Source organism: Trichoderma asperellum, chromosome 4 (assembly GCF_020647865.1).
Source record: "Trichoderma asperellum chromosome 4, complete sequence".
Taxonomy (NCBI): domain Eukaryota; kingdom Fungi; phylum Ascomycota; class Sordariomycetes; order Hypocreales; family Hypocreaceae; genus Trichoderma; species Trichoderma asperellum.
The window spans coordinates 1,075,475-1,091,416 of NC_089418.1; the positions used below are offsets into that span (position 1 = coordinate 1,075,475).

Consider the following 15,942-nt stretch of genomic DNA (forward strand, 5'->3'; position numbering starts at 1 on the left):
CTGCTTGGCTGCTGGATGGCGCATCCATACTACGTCAAGCATGCGTTCATCTTACTAATGCCCTGAATGCTTGGAGCTCCCGGGTCTAATTGGTTAAGCAGCTATGGTTTTGGGTTTAGCCTCTGCCACAGTATCCGCCGATAGGGGGCGGACGAATTCGCACGAAGCCAATGAAGAGATGGAGCACCTAGTAGTATCGAAGAAGCAGAAAGGAATGCTCTACCAACGGCCCGGAACGCAGTCGGCATCTAAATTCGCTCTGATTCGGCTGTCTCTATAAGCATTAGATACCAGGTTACCACAGATGGAAGTTGCTGATGCATGCGATGGGGCAGCTGCTGGATTAATTTGACTCGTGGCCCTGGGATTGCAACATGTCATTGGATGGAGCAATCTAAGAAATCAGTTACATAGCTTAGTTATTCGGAATTGCTAACCGACTATATGGAATATTCGACTACATCAAATTAATAATGCTTCATAATGTGCTCAAAGTGTTGTTTAAAAGCCAGGTTCTTCGACAAGTTGAATTATCTAGCATCGCAACTCAGTTTACTCTTCGATTAGTGACTTGATTCCTTGATTCTAAATTGCATAAATCAGTTTCCCAGCTTTTCAAAACATCAATACCTCAGCTTCTTCCAAAATGGCTACTTCTCTCGCCGCTGGCCTTCAAGCAATCTCTAGCTCTATGACAAACATGCCCGAGGCTACCGCGAACATCATCTCGGAAGCCAGGGAGAATGTCCAGAAACAGTTCGACGTCAAGTCTACAATTCAGCCTGGCCAAGTCCTCCCGGAATTTGTTCTCCCTGACGCTCGTGGGGTGCCCGTCAACAGTATTGACCTTCTGGCTAAGGGGCCAGTCCTAATTACTTTTTACCGTGGCGGCTGGTGCCCCTTTTGTAACCTTGCATTGAGGGCTTATCAACAGCGCCTGGACGATTTCAAGGCGCGAGGCGTTACTCTAGTGGCGATTACGCCGGAACAGCCTGATGCATCGCTTTCCACCACGGAAAAGAATGAGCTTAAGTTCCCTGTGTTGACTGACAATGGCCTTCAACTTGCTCGAAAACTGAATATTACCTGGGAGCAGCCAAAAGATTTGGTAGGCGTTTTGAATGGCTTCGGGGCTGATCTGGAGAAGCGACATGGCAATGACTCGAACGAAATGGTAATTCCGACTACATTGCTGGTTGACCAGAAGGGCGTTGTTAGGAATGTTTATGCGGAAGCGGATTGGACCCAGAGACTGGAGCCTCAAGAGGCAGTGAACTGGGTGAATGCGCTATAACTGCAGGAACATTGGAGATGGCATAAGACATGTATCTAGCATCTTTATCAACATCCGGCATCTGATGCTAGATTTATTCGGAGAGAATATTTGATACCACTCCATAGAGCGAAATAACGTTGAGCGACTCTCGATGCTAGCGGATGACTAAGTGAGAATCTGCGTGTAAGTGGGCTCAGGTGCTGGCACCACCGTAATAGTTGCAACAGGCACCGCCCTTCTGTCTAGCTCTATTGGCAAAGACCAAACCACATCTTATCGAATGTCCCGAGCGTACATAATGGATCATTGATTGCTCGTGCATAATACGAAGCTTGGCGTGGCGCGGAGCACAAACCCCCAAAACCCATGCAAGGCACTAACACCCGCAACACCATATACTGACAGGCACAAGCGCCAATTCTAACTTTGTAGCATATCAACTCGTCTGTAGCATCTGTTAGCCGTATCAATGGCTTTCTCTGCATGCCAAGCGCCCTTAGATTAGCCACCGCGGTGCCATTGGGCGAACGTCTCGTCAGACCCCTGACTGTTTGGAGCGGATTGGCTGGCGCCAGGTCATCTTTTTTTAAAATCCTGCTTCCCGCGTCGGCGGATCGAGCGATCCGGCGGCAAAGTTGGGTATAGCTCTGAATAGTGTTCAGCTGCGCCCTGAAGCTGAGAGACGTTGTGTTTACGTCTTGCAGCTCAAGCCGATTTCTGTTTTCTTTTCTTTCTCCCCTCTGCTGTATCTGATTTCTCTCCATCTTTTTCGTTCTGTTGTTTACTCTCTTACTCACTCTTTCTTTTGCGTTCAATCTGGTCTTTTTGCTGCATTGAATTTGAGCTCCGTCCGCTGTTTTGTCCTTAGGTCGCGTATTTTCCTCGATTTAGACAGGATAGAAGAGTTCGCGAATAAAATCGCATTGCGCGTGCATCTTATTACTGCAGAGTGATCTTGCATTTATCGCATGCTTCCGACAATTTACCACGACGAGAGAGCCCTGTAGACGATCTGAATCGGACTCAATTCATTGCGGTTTCATCGTCAATCTCAAATCCCCGGCCCCACGTCGGAACCGATCTTAACAAACCCCTGCTATCTGGCTAGGAAGAAGAGGAAGAAACGCACTCATTGCTGAAATCATGACCAGTTTCGCACTGCTTCAGCTCTTCCTGCTTGCGGGCTTTGCGAGCGCCTCGACTTCCGATAAGCGCGGTCTCGTTTTCACGCCCAACCCAGCTTATCCCGCAGACAACGAGGTTTGGGTGCAGTCTGGCAGCGATTTAACATGGTACTACAATTACCAGGCGCTGCCCTCATCTCCTTATAACACCTCTCTTTCACAGCAACAGTTCGAGTTTGTGCCGATGATGTGGGGTGTGTCAAGCAATCTCAGCGACACAACTTTCTTGAACCAAGTGAAGACGCTCATTAAGCAGGGCACCAACATCTCGCATGTCCTGGGCTTCAACGAGCCAGATGGCTCAACTAGCACCGGCGGAAGCGGCATTAGTCCCGCAAACGCCGCGACGGCCTGGGTCGCCAATTTTGAGCCTTTGGGCAAGATGGGCATCAAGCTGGGCCTGCCGGCGTGTACAGGAGGACCTGATAGCTTGCCATGGCTGAAGCAGTTCCTGTCAAATTGCTCAGCGCTTGTTAGCACGGATAATCAGAAGAAGAACTGCACTTTCGATTTCTTGCCCGTGCACTGGTATGATAACTTTGCAGGCTTGGCATCACTTATTGGGGAGAGGAGAGCGACGTGAGTTTTATTTAGCCCTATTTTTCGAGACATGGACAACAATTACCGTCAATTTATAGGATACTGCTGACACAGTCGACTAATAGATGGCCCGACACCGATATCTGGGTGACCGAATACGCATTTGCGAACCAAGATCTGCAAACGACGCAGGAATATTTCAACCAGACGATCGATTACTTTGACAAGTTGGATTATATTGCCCGGTATACATATTTCGGCGCCTTTCGCTCCAAAGCCTCGAACGTCGGGCCCAACGTGCCGTTTTTGAACAATGCTGGAAAGCTGACGGACATTGGAGCCTGGTACCTTGGTTTCTCCGAGACGAATGTCAAACCCACAAGCTCAGCATCCTTATCGACGGGAATAGTGTCTAATTGGATAATTTTAGGAGTAGGATTAATGACGGCATGCATTGGTGGATTGTTGTGAATATGAATTGGGTGACTGAGCATTGAGCGTGACGATATATAGACGTAGATGGATCTAAGTAACTTATGGAATCAGAGGGGGGAAGTCAGCGCATTATTGTACACACATGTATAGGCATATAAATATAGATAGATTGGTAATTGTTTGCATTTAGAAAATAATACATTTGGCTGCTCCAATTCGCCTCCTGTAATATCTCTACAATTGGCTTTATGCTTGAATAATATTCGACTCATTACGACTTTTGAGGCTTGGACATCTATCCACATCTGCCTAGCGTCAATACAACTCCATCGACATGCAACTTATACCTACTATATGATGCACATCAATGGTCTGCACTACTGAGATTAGGTGGCTTGCGTTGAAATAACTCCATCGTCTAAACTTCCGTTGCCATTCCCCGTGATTCATGTTTCTCCGACCAACTCGGCCCCATCGTCGCCCGACTTCAACACTTCCGAGTGGCGCAGCAATACGACGCCGAGAATCTCCAACCGGTTTTCGCCACTCTCCCGGCCGGAGGGTATTAAATCGCCCTAAGAGAAACACCTCCTAAAGCCACAGGCGCTCCGGTGAACACTTGTCGCCGCCCATCCTCTGGTGGCTTCGGCTCTACTAGCTGCATGTAGTTACTTATCCACCAAGCCATAAAACAACAGCCCATTCAGTGAGTTAGTCAGTGCTATTATTTCATCACCACTCAACATACAGTCTTTAGAGCCTTGGCACGCTCATGTTTGGCCAACCAGAATGTCTTGACTGCTCTCGTTTCCATATCCCTTCCAGAAACAACAGAAATATTCGCCACTATTCATCATATTGCCAAGATTGAACGAAGTGAATACGGAATAGCAAGACAGCTTGGCAAAACTCCCCCACCTCTGGGCAGGGCCCCCATTGGTCGGCTGCGGAATAAGCTTAGGCGACATAACCTTAATAAATCACCTGTACTTGATAACTATATCTTGGCGGAATGACGGCCAAGATCAATGGTGAGACTTCCGTTACTTTGTTCTCTCTTCTGTGTACTTTAATCCTTATACATCGCTACCATATTCTGGGGAACGCGCGTTGCCAAGATGGGAGTGGATATCGAAGCTTCTTGGCTGTTTCTTGGAAGAAGCCTGGAAAGTGCGATTTATCATCTTCGGAAGTGAATGACGAGTGTCCTCGGAAGTAGTTGTATCTCAATGATCTGAGACACTGCGTGCTGCAGTGGTACCAGAATAGACTTCAAAGCTTATTACGGCATGGCAAAGAAGATGAATCCCGTTAGCTATAGTTGGAGACGATTATAACATGAAAATGGTCGTCCAGTAAGCCACAATCCACCATTATGCCGGCGAAAGCATCTCTGTCCAAGCCTCTCCTCTCCATGACCAGCGCCAAGGATACACTAGCCGCCGAAGAGACCCGCCGTCGATAACGGGCGTCCTACGAAGGCGAATGTAGTTCCTCATGATGCCGATACTTTTTGTCCATGGCAAATCTCCAATCAAGACAAGGTATCTTCTTGACATGAGGAGTACTTATATCAGGTAACTTCCCCCGGCACCCCGCAAGTTGGAACGTCAGTTCAAGTCTTTTTTGACATTCATTGTTCACATCAATGTGAAACAGGTGACAGTGCCATCAACGCTCTTTATCTTCTGTATTCATCTATGTTCGACCTTATTACTATCCTTCACTTTATATATAGCAGCCCGAAGCCCTGATGGCTGAGTTCTCCAAGCATCCTTTCTTGCTCACCGTCAAGGAGACAGAAGAAGCTCTCGGAACCAATGTCGATAGGGGACTCGCCTCGGAGCAGGTTCCAAGCCTGCAGTCGAGATATCCCAAAAATGAGCTCGACGTCGGCGAGACTATACCATGGTATAGTATCCTTGCTAAGCAAATACTCAATGCCATGATCATTGTGAGATACTTTTCCCCCCTTTCTCGTCGCTTGTAGTACGTACTTGCTGGTCTGACCAATGTCTCACTAGGTTCTTGTTTTTGCTATGGCTCTCAGTTTTGGTATCCAAGATTACATTGAAGGCGGTGTTCTTGCCTGCGTCATCTTTCTCAATGTTACTATCGGCTTCTGGCAAGAGTACCGCGCTGAGAAGCGCATGGATGCTCTTCGTGCCTTGTCTTCTCCCAGTGCCATGGTTCTCCGTGATGGTAATACTCAAGTTATTCCCAAGTAAGTGTCATCTATTACCGCTATTCAGTATAGGCGATTGATCATTAACCTCATTGGACAGCTCTGAAGTCGTCCCTGGAGACATCGTTCTATTAAAAATGGGAGACACCGTCCCAGCAGACCTCCGCCTCTTTGAAGCCATGAATCTGGCCTGTGAAGAAGGACAACTTACCGGCGAGTCTATCCCCGTCGAGAAGACCACCGAGAACAACATCACTGCCCATGAATCCGATACGGTGGCCACATCCGAAGGCGAGGTTGGAATCGGCGACCGCACCAACATGGCCTACGCCACAACTGTTGTCCAAAAGGGCCGCGGCCGCGGAATCGTTGTCGCCACGGGTATGTCTACTGAAGTGGGCAAAATTGCCGCCTCGACAGCAAAGAAGAGCCGCAAGGCTGGTCGCTCGATGAACTGGCGCAAGTACGGCAAGAAACAGCCCGTTGTCGGCCTCTCGAAGCGCATCTACGATTTTGTAGGAAAATTTCTTGGCCTGACGGTGGGCACACCTTTACAACGGAAGTTGTCAGCGCTGGCATATGTGCTTTTTGGCTGTGCTGTGGTTCTAGCCATTATCGTCTTTGGTGTGAATGGCTTCAATATGCGGCATGAGGTTATCATCTATGCGACTTCACTGGGAATTGCCATTATTCCCGAGTCCCTTGTCGCGTATGTTCTATTCTTCCAATCCTTCCCGCATCTTTTCTTTCCCTTTCGAAACTAACTCTTTTACTAGTGTTTTGACAATCACCATGGTCGTTTCTGTAAGCGTCATGAGCAAATTCAACGTCCTTGTTAGAGATCTCTCTGCCCTCGAAGCTCTCGGAGGCGTCACCAACATCTGCTCCGATAAAACAGGAACGTTAACTGAAGGCGCCATGATCGTCCGCCAAGCCTGGATTCCGTCATCACACGTCTATACCGTCCACGACTCTCAGAGTCCAAATGATCCTACAAAGGGACGCGTGGTCCACTCCGAAAGCCAAGACGAGATTCAACCCCCGCTGGAGCCTATCAATGAGAAGTCGCGCGACTACGACAATGAGCGAAGTGCTGCCGTGCTCAAGTTTGACGTCCCAGACGAAAAGCTCAATACCTCGTCGGCGGCGAAACAGCCACAAGTCCCAGAGCCAGAGGCCAAGATGACGGATCAACTCCGCGCATTTCTACTTTCCTCTGCGCTCTGTAACCTTGCCACTGTTAGATATGACAAGGACGAAGAAAAGTGGCAGACCACTGGAGAGCCAACTGAGATTGCGCTACAAGTCTTTGCACATCGCTTCAACCACGGCAAGAAGAATCTCGAAGGCCAGGGTTGGAAGCAAGTCGCCGAGTTTCCATTTGACAGCTCTATCAAGCGCATGTCTGTCATTTACAATGCTCCCGAAGACGAGGAAAACTCCATTGTCGACTCCCAAAACAGCATCGTCTTTACCAAGGGCGCGGTGGAGCGTGTCCTTGATCTATGTGCCTTTGTAGGCATTGGCGAAGGCCAGCAACCCATCAGCGAAGAGTTAAAGGAGTCCGTCCTGCAGCAAATGAACTCTCTCGCGTCACAAGGCCAGCGAGTTCTTGCCGTAGCATATCGTTCATGGGAAGGCAAATTTACATCAAAGCAGTCAAGCTCAAGCTCTGCCGAAGAAGACGAAAAGCTGCGTTCAACAGTTGAACAGAACCTCGTCCTTGTCGGGCTCGCCGGCATCTACGATCCTCCCCGTCGGGAAACCAAGGCTTCCATTTCAGAGTGCTCCAACGCCGGCATCAAAGTGCACATGCTCACTGGCGACCATCCCGAGACGGCAAAGTCTATTGCTAGAGAGACGGGAATCATTCCTAGAAACCTTGGCATTTTGCCCGAAAGTGTCGCTCAGTCCATCGTGGTTAAAGCTACAGATTTTGATAAGATGACAGACGCAGAGATTGATGCGCTGGAAGAACTTCCACTTGTTATTGCTCGCTGCGCTCCAGATACAAAGACACGTATGATCGAGGCGCTGCGCCGCCGTGGAGCCTTCATGGCCATGACCGGCGATGGGGTCAATGATGCACCATCCTTGTCTCGCGCTGATGTCGGCATTGCCATGGGCTCTGGCTCTGACGTTGCTAAATCGGCGGCCAAGATCGTATTAACAGACGACAAGTTCAACTCCATAGTGGCAGCCATTCGCGAGGGACGACGCATGTTCGACAACATTCAGAAGTTCGTCTTGCACCTGCTCGTATCCAACGTCGGCGAAGTACTCCTTCTCGTCGCAGGACTCGGCTTTGTCGACGACATGGAGTTCTCTGTCTTTCCCATTTCCCCTTTACAGATCATCTGGATTAACATGGTCACCTCGTCATTCCCGGCATTCGGCCTTGGTCGGGAAGCTGCTGCTCCGGAGGTTATGCGCAAGCCGCCGCAGGACAAACGCCGAGGCGTCTTCACAAACCAAATCATCGTGGATATGATAGTATACGGCATTCTGATGGGTGCGTGCACCCTCTGCACGTTCTGCATCATAATCTACGGTGCCAACGACGGTAACCTCGGCATTGACTGCAACACCAAATTCTCTGATGCCTGCATTCCGGTGTTCCGAGCTCGAGCTGCCACTTTTGCGGAGCTGACCTGGCTCATCCTTATCTCTGCATGGGAATTCAAGAGCCTGCGCCGATCCATGTTCCGCCTGAACCCCAGCGACGACAGCTTCTTTCCCTTCTTCAAGGACGTTTACAGCAATAGATTCCTCTTCTGGTCCGTCATCATCGGTAGCCTCTCCGTCTTCCCCGTTGTCTACATACCATTCTTGAACACCAGGTTTTTCAAGCACACCGGCATCTCCTGGGAGTGGGCGCTCTCGGTGGGATTCACCTTGGTCTTTGTCACGGGCGTGGAGCTATGGAAGCTGGCCAAGCGGAGGTTCCGGCTTCTGGAAGATCGAGCCGTGCAGAGGGGCCACTGGGGACAAGGGGGTCCGGAAGATGGCGAGCCGAGATTCAAGAGGACGTTTTCGCTCTCAAGTTTCAAGACATGGGCGTCGTTCTCGAAAAGAGAGACAGGGGAGAGCAATACGCGGACGAATACACAAAGTCGCTCAGCAGATGTATAAGGAGGTTGTGGTCCGATTTTTCTGTCAACATTTCCATATAGTATCATAAAATCGAGTCATTTAGGGGGGAGATTATCAGAGCATGAGATATTTTAAAAAAACATATGCTGGGATGCCATAGAGGCATTTATTTTGCGTTAGTGACTATTATTAGGAGCTGAGCTGAGCCTGAGAACAGACGAAATTTGGCAGCAAACGTTCCATATGTACGTCTTATAGCATGATGGCAGCATCGGGTCAGCACCAGACTTATCAATATCCTAGCCCGTAGTCTACATAGTAATCAAGCAAATGATACCACACTCGTGGGCTGGTGCATCACTTACATATTTCTGGAAGGGGGGTCGAAGGTCACAAAGCCAATCACCCCTGTTACCAGTCAACATGAGCAGCGAGACACGTGTGGTGGTCGTCCAGATCCGGCAACCATGGAAGCAGCAAAAAGGCGGTAATATATTTCGAGTGGGACGATACCCTGGTCTACGTGGGAAACGAGCGCGGGGCAGTCCAGGCGATCCAAACACTCACAGTGCGGGCATTAATAGTTTCATGTTGTTAGCCCGAACAGGAAAGTAGACGCCCTGACTAGAGGTATGTGCAGGTGCACAGGGCAAATGACTCTATATTCAAGACATAATTACGCCCAACACCATTCTATTGTAGCGGCATTGCTGTTCAAGAGCAGTATAGTGAGTCAGAGTAATCAGAGTAACAATTAATATCATTCCACCTCGACATCTCTAGGGATGCCCAAGCTATCTAGAGTTATTATTCAAAAGCACGAAACATTGTAAAGAGACGGTTACAAAGAGGGGTAAGGTGACAATACAGGCTGAAACTGTATTAATCGGTCAAGTTGTAAATCTTCTGAATGCCACCCAGCATCTGCTTCATGTCGACCTTCAAGTCCTTGATTGAGCCGTCTTCAAAGTTGAAGACCCAGCCGTGGATGATGGGGAATCGGTTCGTTTCAAATGAGTGCTGCACATCTGCAGTCTTGACGATGTTACGGCACTGCTCGATGACGTTGAGCTCTACCAGGCGGTTGTATCGCTGGTGCTCGTCGGCGATGGAGTCCAGCTCCTTCTCGTAGATTCTGTAGACGTCGCGAATGTTTCGCAGCCAGGGGTTGAGCAGGCCCATGTCTTTGGGTGTCATGGCAGCCTTGACACCACCGCAGCCGTAGTGGCCGCAGACAACAATGTGCTTGACCTTGAGGTGGTTCACAGCATAGTTGATGACGCTCATGACGTTGAGATCGGTGCTGATGACCATGTTGGCGATGTTTCGGTGGACAAAGGCCTCGCCAGCCTCAAGGCCAGTGATTTGCTCAGCTGGAATGCGGGAGTCACTGCATCCGACCCAGAGATACTCGGGCGACTGGCCAGCAGCCAGACGAGTAAAGAACTCTGGGTCTTGCTGCAGCCGGTCAGCGGCCCATTTCTTGTTGTTCTCAAAGAGGCGCTGGTGGTTTTCGCGCAGGTATTTCTCGACATCGTGGTCGTCTTCAGCCATGCCGGGCAAACGAGGAGGAATCTTGACTTTAGCTGTGCCAGAAGGATTGGCGGATGAGGAGGAGGAGGAAGAAACTGAGCGGCTCCCTCCAGTATTTGGGCGACGAGCCGGAGAGAAGGTCAGGGAGGACGGCCGGTGACCAACCCGGGGTCGAGACGCGGCCATGCGCAGGGGCTGGCCTCCAATTCGACTCGGCAGCATCGCGTCTGCTGGAAAGGTGGCGAGACGAGAGATGAGAGAGGGCAGGGGTCGGATGATTATCCCGCGGAGTGAATGCCGTGTTCGCGTGAGTCCAGATACGGAAGTGCAAGCTATTGCTGCTGCTATGCGAGCTCCTGGCAACACTGCTAGCTCAGGGGATGAGGTGTTTTCCTGCTGCGTCCGCGGAAATTGAAGCTGAGGCCAGAACGTTGAGGGCGCACAACGAGACCCGGCAATTCTGTCAGAAATGACGGAGCTATATCTGAAGATGAAAAAGTTGGAGGTGAGGGGCTTTGAGCCCAGGAATGCCCGCGGTGCTTTATCTGCTAGCCGATCCACCCTGCCATATCCCTAGAGATGGGGGCCGCAGCGCTCCCGGCGCCCTGGAAGGCACAGCTGGGTAAGCTTTTGCCATCTCCACTGCTGCAATCGGCTATCTGGCTGAGTATCGGCTTGCAATCTCTGTGGTGCAGATTTGGGCTAGCACAGATCCGTGAATAAGCGGCGACATCCACTGATCGCTCTCGGGATGCCATTTAGGCTGATTATGCAGCGAGATGCAGATGAATAAGAAGAGCGAGACGGACAGCTGTTGAAGCCCAAGTGGCGGGTTGACAAAACAACGACTTCAACTGCATTTGCCGCAACGCCCGCTCAGAGCTGGCTGCTTCTGCTTTGGACCAAGAAAACGACTCAATCCCTTCTCTGTAAGTATGAATTAGCCGGTGTCATTCATATTACGTAGGTTAGTAGGTATAGCCCATCACGCTAAGACGAGCCACCTTTATCTCTCAACAACTTGAACTCTTTCATTGCTGCATACTGTATCACCATAGCACAGTATGTGTTATTATTCCCTCGGCTATCGCTCTTAACAATTCTAGCCTGCTACTAACCTAACCTAATTGGTAACTCTTTGTATAAACAGGTTTAAATATAGGGGCTAATCAGACACTCAAGAATCTCTCAATTCAAATGCGCCCGGTCGAACCAGACATAATCGTCCAGCTTATCCTCAAACCATACCCCCAGTCTAGCCGCAGTGCCGTTGTCAAATCTGAATTCAGCCCTCAATATCATAGCAAGACCACCCACCACCTCCCTCTGTATTGCAATGTACTTTGTTTGCTCGCATACATGGCGCAGCTCCAGGGTAAACACGTAAGACCGATCCGAGCAATCAATAAACAGCTGCCCGTCTTTGATCTCTACGACCAAGCCGCGCCAGCCAGGGTTCCAGTATTCGCCCGTGTAAGCACTCAGAGGCATCTTCTGGGGCTCTGGCTCCTTGATGCCGGGACAGAGCTTTTGTCGCTCCTCTTCTGCCTCCTTCTCCTCATCTTCGGCGTCTTCGTTGTCGTTCTTGCCGTATTCTTCATACTTCTTATCCGTATACTTTTCGTACAAGACCTTGTCCCAGTTGAGTCTTTGGTCCTGAGGCAAGCCTATCAATTCATCCAGAAGCTCCTGCAGCAAGACATCTCCGATATAGCTCGCATCGTCGGAATTCCCAAAGATGGCGCCTCCAAACTTAAAATCAGGGATGAAGAAATGAATAGTAGACGAACCGGCTATGCATCCATTGTGGGCAACAACCAGGTGTCCGCGGTAATGATGCGTCTCCCATCCAGCCGCATACAGCAACGGCGATGTAAAGGGACTTAGCTTTTCGTAGTCTAAGTCTACAATAATTCGCCCCTTGATGAGTCCCTTGTAAACATCCTCTGTAAACGGCTCCTCCTGGTTCATCAGAGCCCTAACGTACTTGACATAGTCGTTAACGCTTGTAATGACCGAGCCAGCGCCTTGGCCTTCGGGGGCGTCCGGAATGACAAACTCGGAGTACTTCTTGGCCTTTTTATCCCACCAGTGTCCGGGGCTGATACGATCTCCGAGGCCCTTGGCCCGCGCTCGCTCGGGTTGGAGGTTACTCGAGGTCATATTTAGCGGCTTGAAGAAACGATTCTCGAGGAAATCGGCAAAACTGATTCCAGATTTTTTCTCTACCAGATACGAGGCGGCAGAGAACATCACATTGCAGTACATAAACTTGGACCGAATCGGAGCAGCAGTCGATAGATTCCGCAGATTTCGTGTGATGGATTGCGCATCATCTGTGTGTTTAGCCCGAGGCCCCAGATACGAATTATCGTTACTTCAGTTTTTCATTTCAGCATTGCATTAGACAAATCAAACAAAGACCTGGAATGTACTGACGGCGCCATCCCACTTCTGTGACTAAGAATGTCCTCGACAGTTACGCCCTCATAGCCCTGGCCGGGCATGACAAATTCACCGGGCAACAGATTGGCCATCTCAGCCTCATAGCTGACCTCGGGGTATTTGTCATCGGCAACCAACAGAGCAACGGAAGCCGCGGTAAGAGACTTGGAAGCGGATGCAATGTCGAAAAGGGTATCTGTAGTCATTGGCTTGGGCGGATCGAACGAAGCCACACCAAAAGCCTTGGAAGCAGTGACATCTTTGTGTACAAGTGCTATAGCGAGACCAGGGACATGATACTTGTTGATGAGGTCCTCTACATGGGACGAAAAGGCGGGAGAATTGAAGAGATCCATGAGATCTGAGATTGACTTGTTGGCTTCACTTGACTAGTAAATTAGTACTGAAACCACATAAAATTGAAAAGAAAAAAAAAATTGAAATATAGTTGAGGAGAGTGGACAGTCTGGCATATACATATTTGAAGTTTCAAGCTAGAAATCACATTAAAGCTAGTGGTGATGCTCTTGCATTGTCATAACCCGCCTGTTTACTTAGCACTGCCCCATCCCCACGCCGCAAAAAGTCGGGGTATGACTCTAAAGAACGAGAAGGTTACATGATGATTCGCTCCGCCATTTCCATGCAAATCCTAAAAATGGGGCTACTAGAATTAGATTGACTCATCCTGCACTGCCATCGCTGAGATGATAAGCTGCGACAAAAAAAAAAAAAAAACACAGTAGCATGATTAGTTAGCAATTCACTCGAATTTTTGTGTCATGGCAACAAACACCAATTCCTCCACTCCCAAGTTTCCACAGACAATTCGATAATCTTACGCGGCCAGCTGCCTAATATCATTAGAGCCAAGCGATCTAGTAATCTAAGTTCCTTCTCATCTACATGAAGATAGATTGCTGCAGTAGATGGTACCGTAGCCAACTACCGATCCAGCTCCTTTAAACTTAAACGGATCTAGCTTTAACCTCGATGAGTAGCCGCCGCGCAAATTAGTCAGGGGAGTCAATGGTAGTGAATTAAGCGATTGTGTCTATAAAGAGGGGATCACTATAAACGCTGGATGAGCTTTATGGTTAGCCAAGTTCAGCGGTATCATCCATGTCTCTGGCGAGAGCTAACATTATCGCTTGGTAGCAACGTTTCACTCCTCGATCCTTCGACGGCACAACAGAAAAGAGGAGAATCCGCCGTGGTATGCAATAATGTCGCCGAGCCAGGCTACGGAGACTAAAGTTCAATTTGCCACCTTCTCCACGATCCAGGATATGAAATGTTGCATCGATTTCAGTTTCAGCGGCAACCATGTCAATATACTCTAGGAGTTGGAAGCACAGCACGCTGTTCTTCCCGCGAAATCCGTTTCTCTCATAATATGTGCTTACCCGGGTCCTAGGGACACCCGAGTAAGGGTGGAAGGGGTAATTTTGAAGCAGATTGCCAGTACTGCTGGCAATATAGCGATCACTAGTGAGTGTGGTGCGAAATAGCTGTTGTAATAACTACCATTTATTTATGACTTTAGATACTCCAACATTTCTCCTCAGTGGCCAGAATGATATCAGTAAGGACAAGATCTTTCATGGAGCTCTATACAATGACCAAAGGGACCAATCAACCATAATAGCCTCCTAAATCATCCATACAAAGAGATATTGGACATTGTACCCCCTCTGAGCTACTTTGCTTCTTATCATGGAGCTAGGAAGCGGTAACTTGGATAATCTTAAAAGAAATGGCTCTGTTTCGTGAGCAAAAATTGGAATTAGTGTAAGCTAATGGTGAGCAACAGTACCAAAGACTGACCTGAATTTAGTGATTAAATATCTTCAATATTTAATCCGTGACACCGCTGCAGCCCCAGTCGTGTATGCAGCAGTCTCGGAACTGCTCCCAGAGGGCGCCTTCAACCCAGCAACCATTGTCGTGGTTATGCACCTCGATCTTGTCACAGCACTTCGAGGTCGCTTGGCCCTTGTATGATTCTTTTGGGCAAGTATTGGCGTTTGAAAAACACCAGGTTGCAGTTGAAGGTGCAACGAGGGAAATCAACCAAATGGCAGGTAGGAATTTCATGGTGGGTTAAGAGCAAGAATGGGCTTCTTAGATAAAGCAGCGATTTATAATAGTAGATGAGAAGATAGTGAATTATGCTGCTAGATGCTGTGGGATTTATCTCTCTGTATATGCTTTTATTTTCTTTCCTAGCTTCGTTTCTAGAATGGTATTATCAAGAATATTCAATCACTAAATATGTCATTACTATATAAAATGACGTGAATTATAATCCTGTGTATTTCTTCCGAAACTGTATATCCTGTAGTCCTAAGAATATGTTACATTTGTATCACAAGGAAAGTAAATCCTGGTGGAGTAGTAGGACCAATGGGACAGGTGAGGAAAAGATTTGCTTTTCTCACCGAAACCTGTCTTGAATGTCAGTAATCCTACGTCATAACGGCAGAATGGTATTTATTACCAGCCCAAAATCTACTTTCTCATCGTCTTAGCTTGTTTCCATTAACAGTGAGCTTTTTCTAGTAAAACTGTATATACGAGCGGTCATGAATTTAGCACTTTAAAAGCCCTATTAGCTCCTGTATTAAGACTACTTAGTAATCTTGACAAAATGTTTGTAGGCTACTCAGCTGGCCGAAGGAACGGCTGAAGGAATATCTAACTGTTGTTCAATTTTAACACCACTCACCGAAGGAAGAGCCGAAGGAACAGCCGACTGTTCTTCGATTTCGTAATATGCCGCTGATTTTATCTCAACGCCATATTAAATACATATACATATACATAAAAAAAATAAAAAAAAAAAAGAGAAAGAGAAAGAGAAAGAAAACAAAAAAGAAAAAAAGAAAACTAACAGAATGATATAAGGTACCAGTGCATTACCTGATTCTATGCCGTAGAAATTTGCCGCTTAGACACCTGTTCAACGCCACCTCCCCCGCCATCCCTTACACTTGAAAGAGATAACCTCCGTCTAGCGCAAAGATGGCACGATCAATAGTGTTTACAAAGATGTTTAGCTAAGCCTGATGAATCATTATATGATTCACTGACTCACGTGTCACGTCAAAACACAATTTGGCTATTTTGGTGGCAGAGAACAGGAATAGCAATGTCAAGGCCCAATGGAAACCCAGGGTGGCGGAGATGAGGAGGTCCCAAATAGGCAGTGTGAGTCAAGCAGACAACACCATCAGATTGAATTAGCCCCA

The 15,942-nt window shown here is 48.3% G+C and overlaps 6 protein-coding genes across 6 annotated transcripts; 3 read left to right on the forward strand and 3 right to left on the reverse strand.

Moving 5' to 3' along the window:
- Positions 1–494: 494 nt before the first annotated feature.
- TrAFT101_006745 (uncharacterized protein) lies at positions 495–1,429 on the forward strand. The gene has a single exon (XM_024908515.2). The coding sequence runs from the start codon at positions 647–649 to the stop codon at positions 1,292–1,294; it is 648 nt and encodes a 215-aa protein (XP_024758400.2). The 5' UTR covers positions 495–646; the 3' UTR covers positions 1,295–1,429.
- Positions 1,430–1,902: 473 nt separating this feature from the next.
- On the forward strand, positions 1,903–3,650 carry TrAFT101_006746 (uncharacterized protein). Its single transcript, XM_024904185.2, has 2 exons — positions 1,903–3,039; positions 3,126–3,650. Exons 1-2 carry the CDS (start codon positions 2,420–2,422, stop codon positions 3,469–3,471), a joined length of 966 nt encoding a protein of 321 aa, XP_024758401.2. The 5' UTR covers positions 1,903–2,419; the 3' UTR covers positions 3,472–3,650.
- A 1,152-nt stretch (positions 3,651–4,802) lies between these two features.
- Positions 4,803–9,051, forward strand: TrAFT101_006747 (uncharacterized protein). The gene is made up of 4 exons (XM_024906889.2): positions 4,803–5,389; positions 5,460–5,659; positions 5,721–6,329; positions 6,397–9,051. Exons 1-4 carry the CDS (start codon positions 5,189–5,191, stop codon positions 8,750–8,752), a joined length of 3,366 nt encoding a protein of 1,121 aa, XP_024758402.1. The 5' UTR covers positions 4,803–5,188; the 3' UTR covers positions 8,753–9,051.
- A 286-nt stretch (positions 9,052–9,337) lies between these two features.
- Positions 9,338–10,729, reverse strand: TrAFT101_006748 (uncharacterized protein). The gene has a single exon (XM_024908516.2). It carries the CDS (start codon positions 10,466–10,468, stop codon positions 9,596–9,598), a length of 873 nt encoding a protein of 290 aa, XP_024758403.1. The 5' UTR covers positions 10,469–10,729; the 3' UTR covers positions 9,338–9,595.
- A 529-nt stretch (positions 10,730–11,258) lies between these two features.
- TrAFT101_006749 (uncharacterized protein) lies at positions 11,259–13,189 on the reverse strand. Its single transcript, XM_024906890.2, has 2 exons — positions 12,686–13,189; positions 11,259–12,623 (listed from the first exon to the last, which is right to left on the reverse strand). Exons 1-2 carry the CDS (start codon positions 13,045–13,047, stop codon positions 11,435–11,437), a joined length of 1,551 nt encoding a protein of 516 aa, XP_024758404.2. The 5' UTR covers positions 13,048–13,189; the 3' UTR covers positions 11,259–11,434.
- A 1,002-nt stretch (positions 13,190–14,191) lies between these two features.
- Positions 14,192–14,906, reverse strand: TrAFT101_006750 (uncharacterized protein). Its single transcript, XM_024908517.2, has 2 exons — positions 14,519–14,906; positions 14,192–14,453 (listed from the first exon to the last, which is right to left on the reverse strand). Exon 1 carries the CDS (start codon positions 14,786–14,788, stop codon positions 14,549–14,551), a length of 240 nt encoding a protein of 79 aa, XP_024758405.1. The 5' UTR covers positions 14,789–14,906; the 3' UTR covers positions 14,192–14,453; positions 14,519–14,548.
- Positions 14,907–15,942: the final 1,036 nt, after the last annotated feature.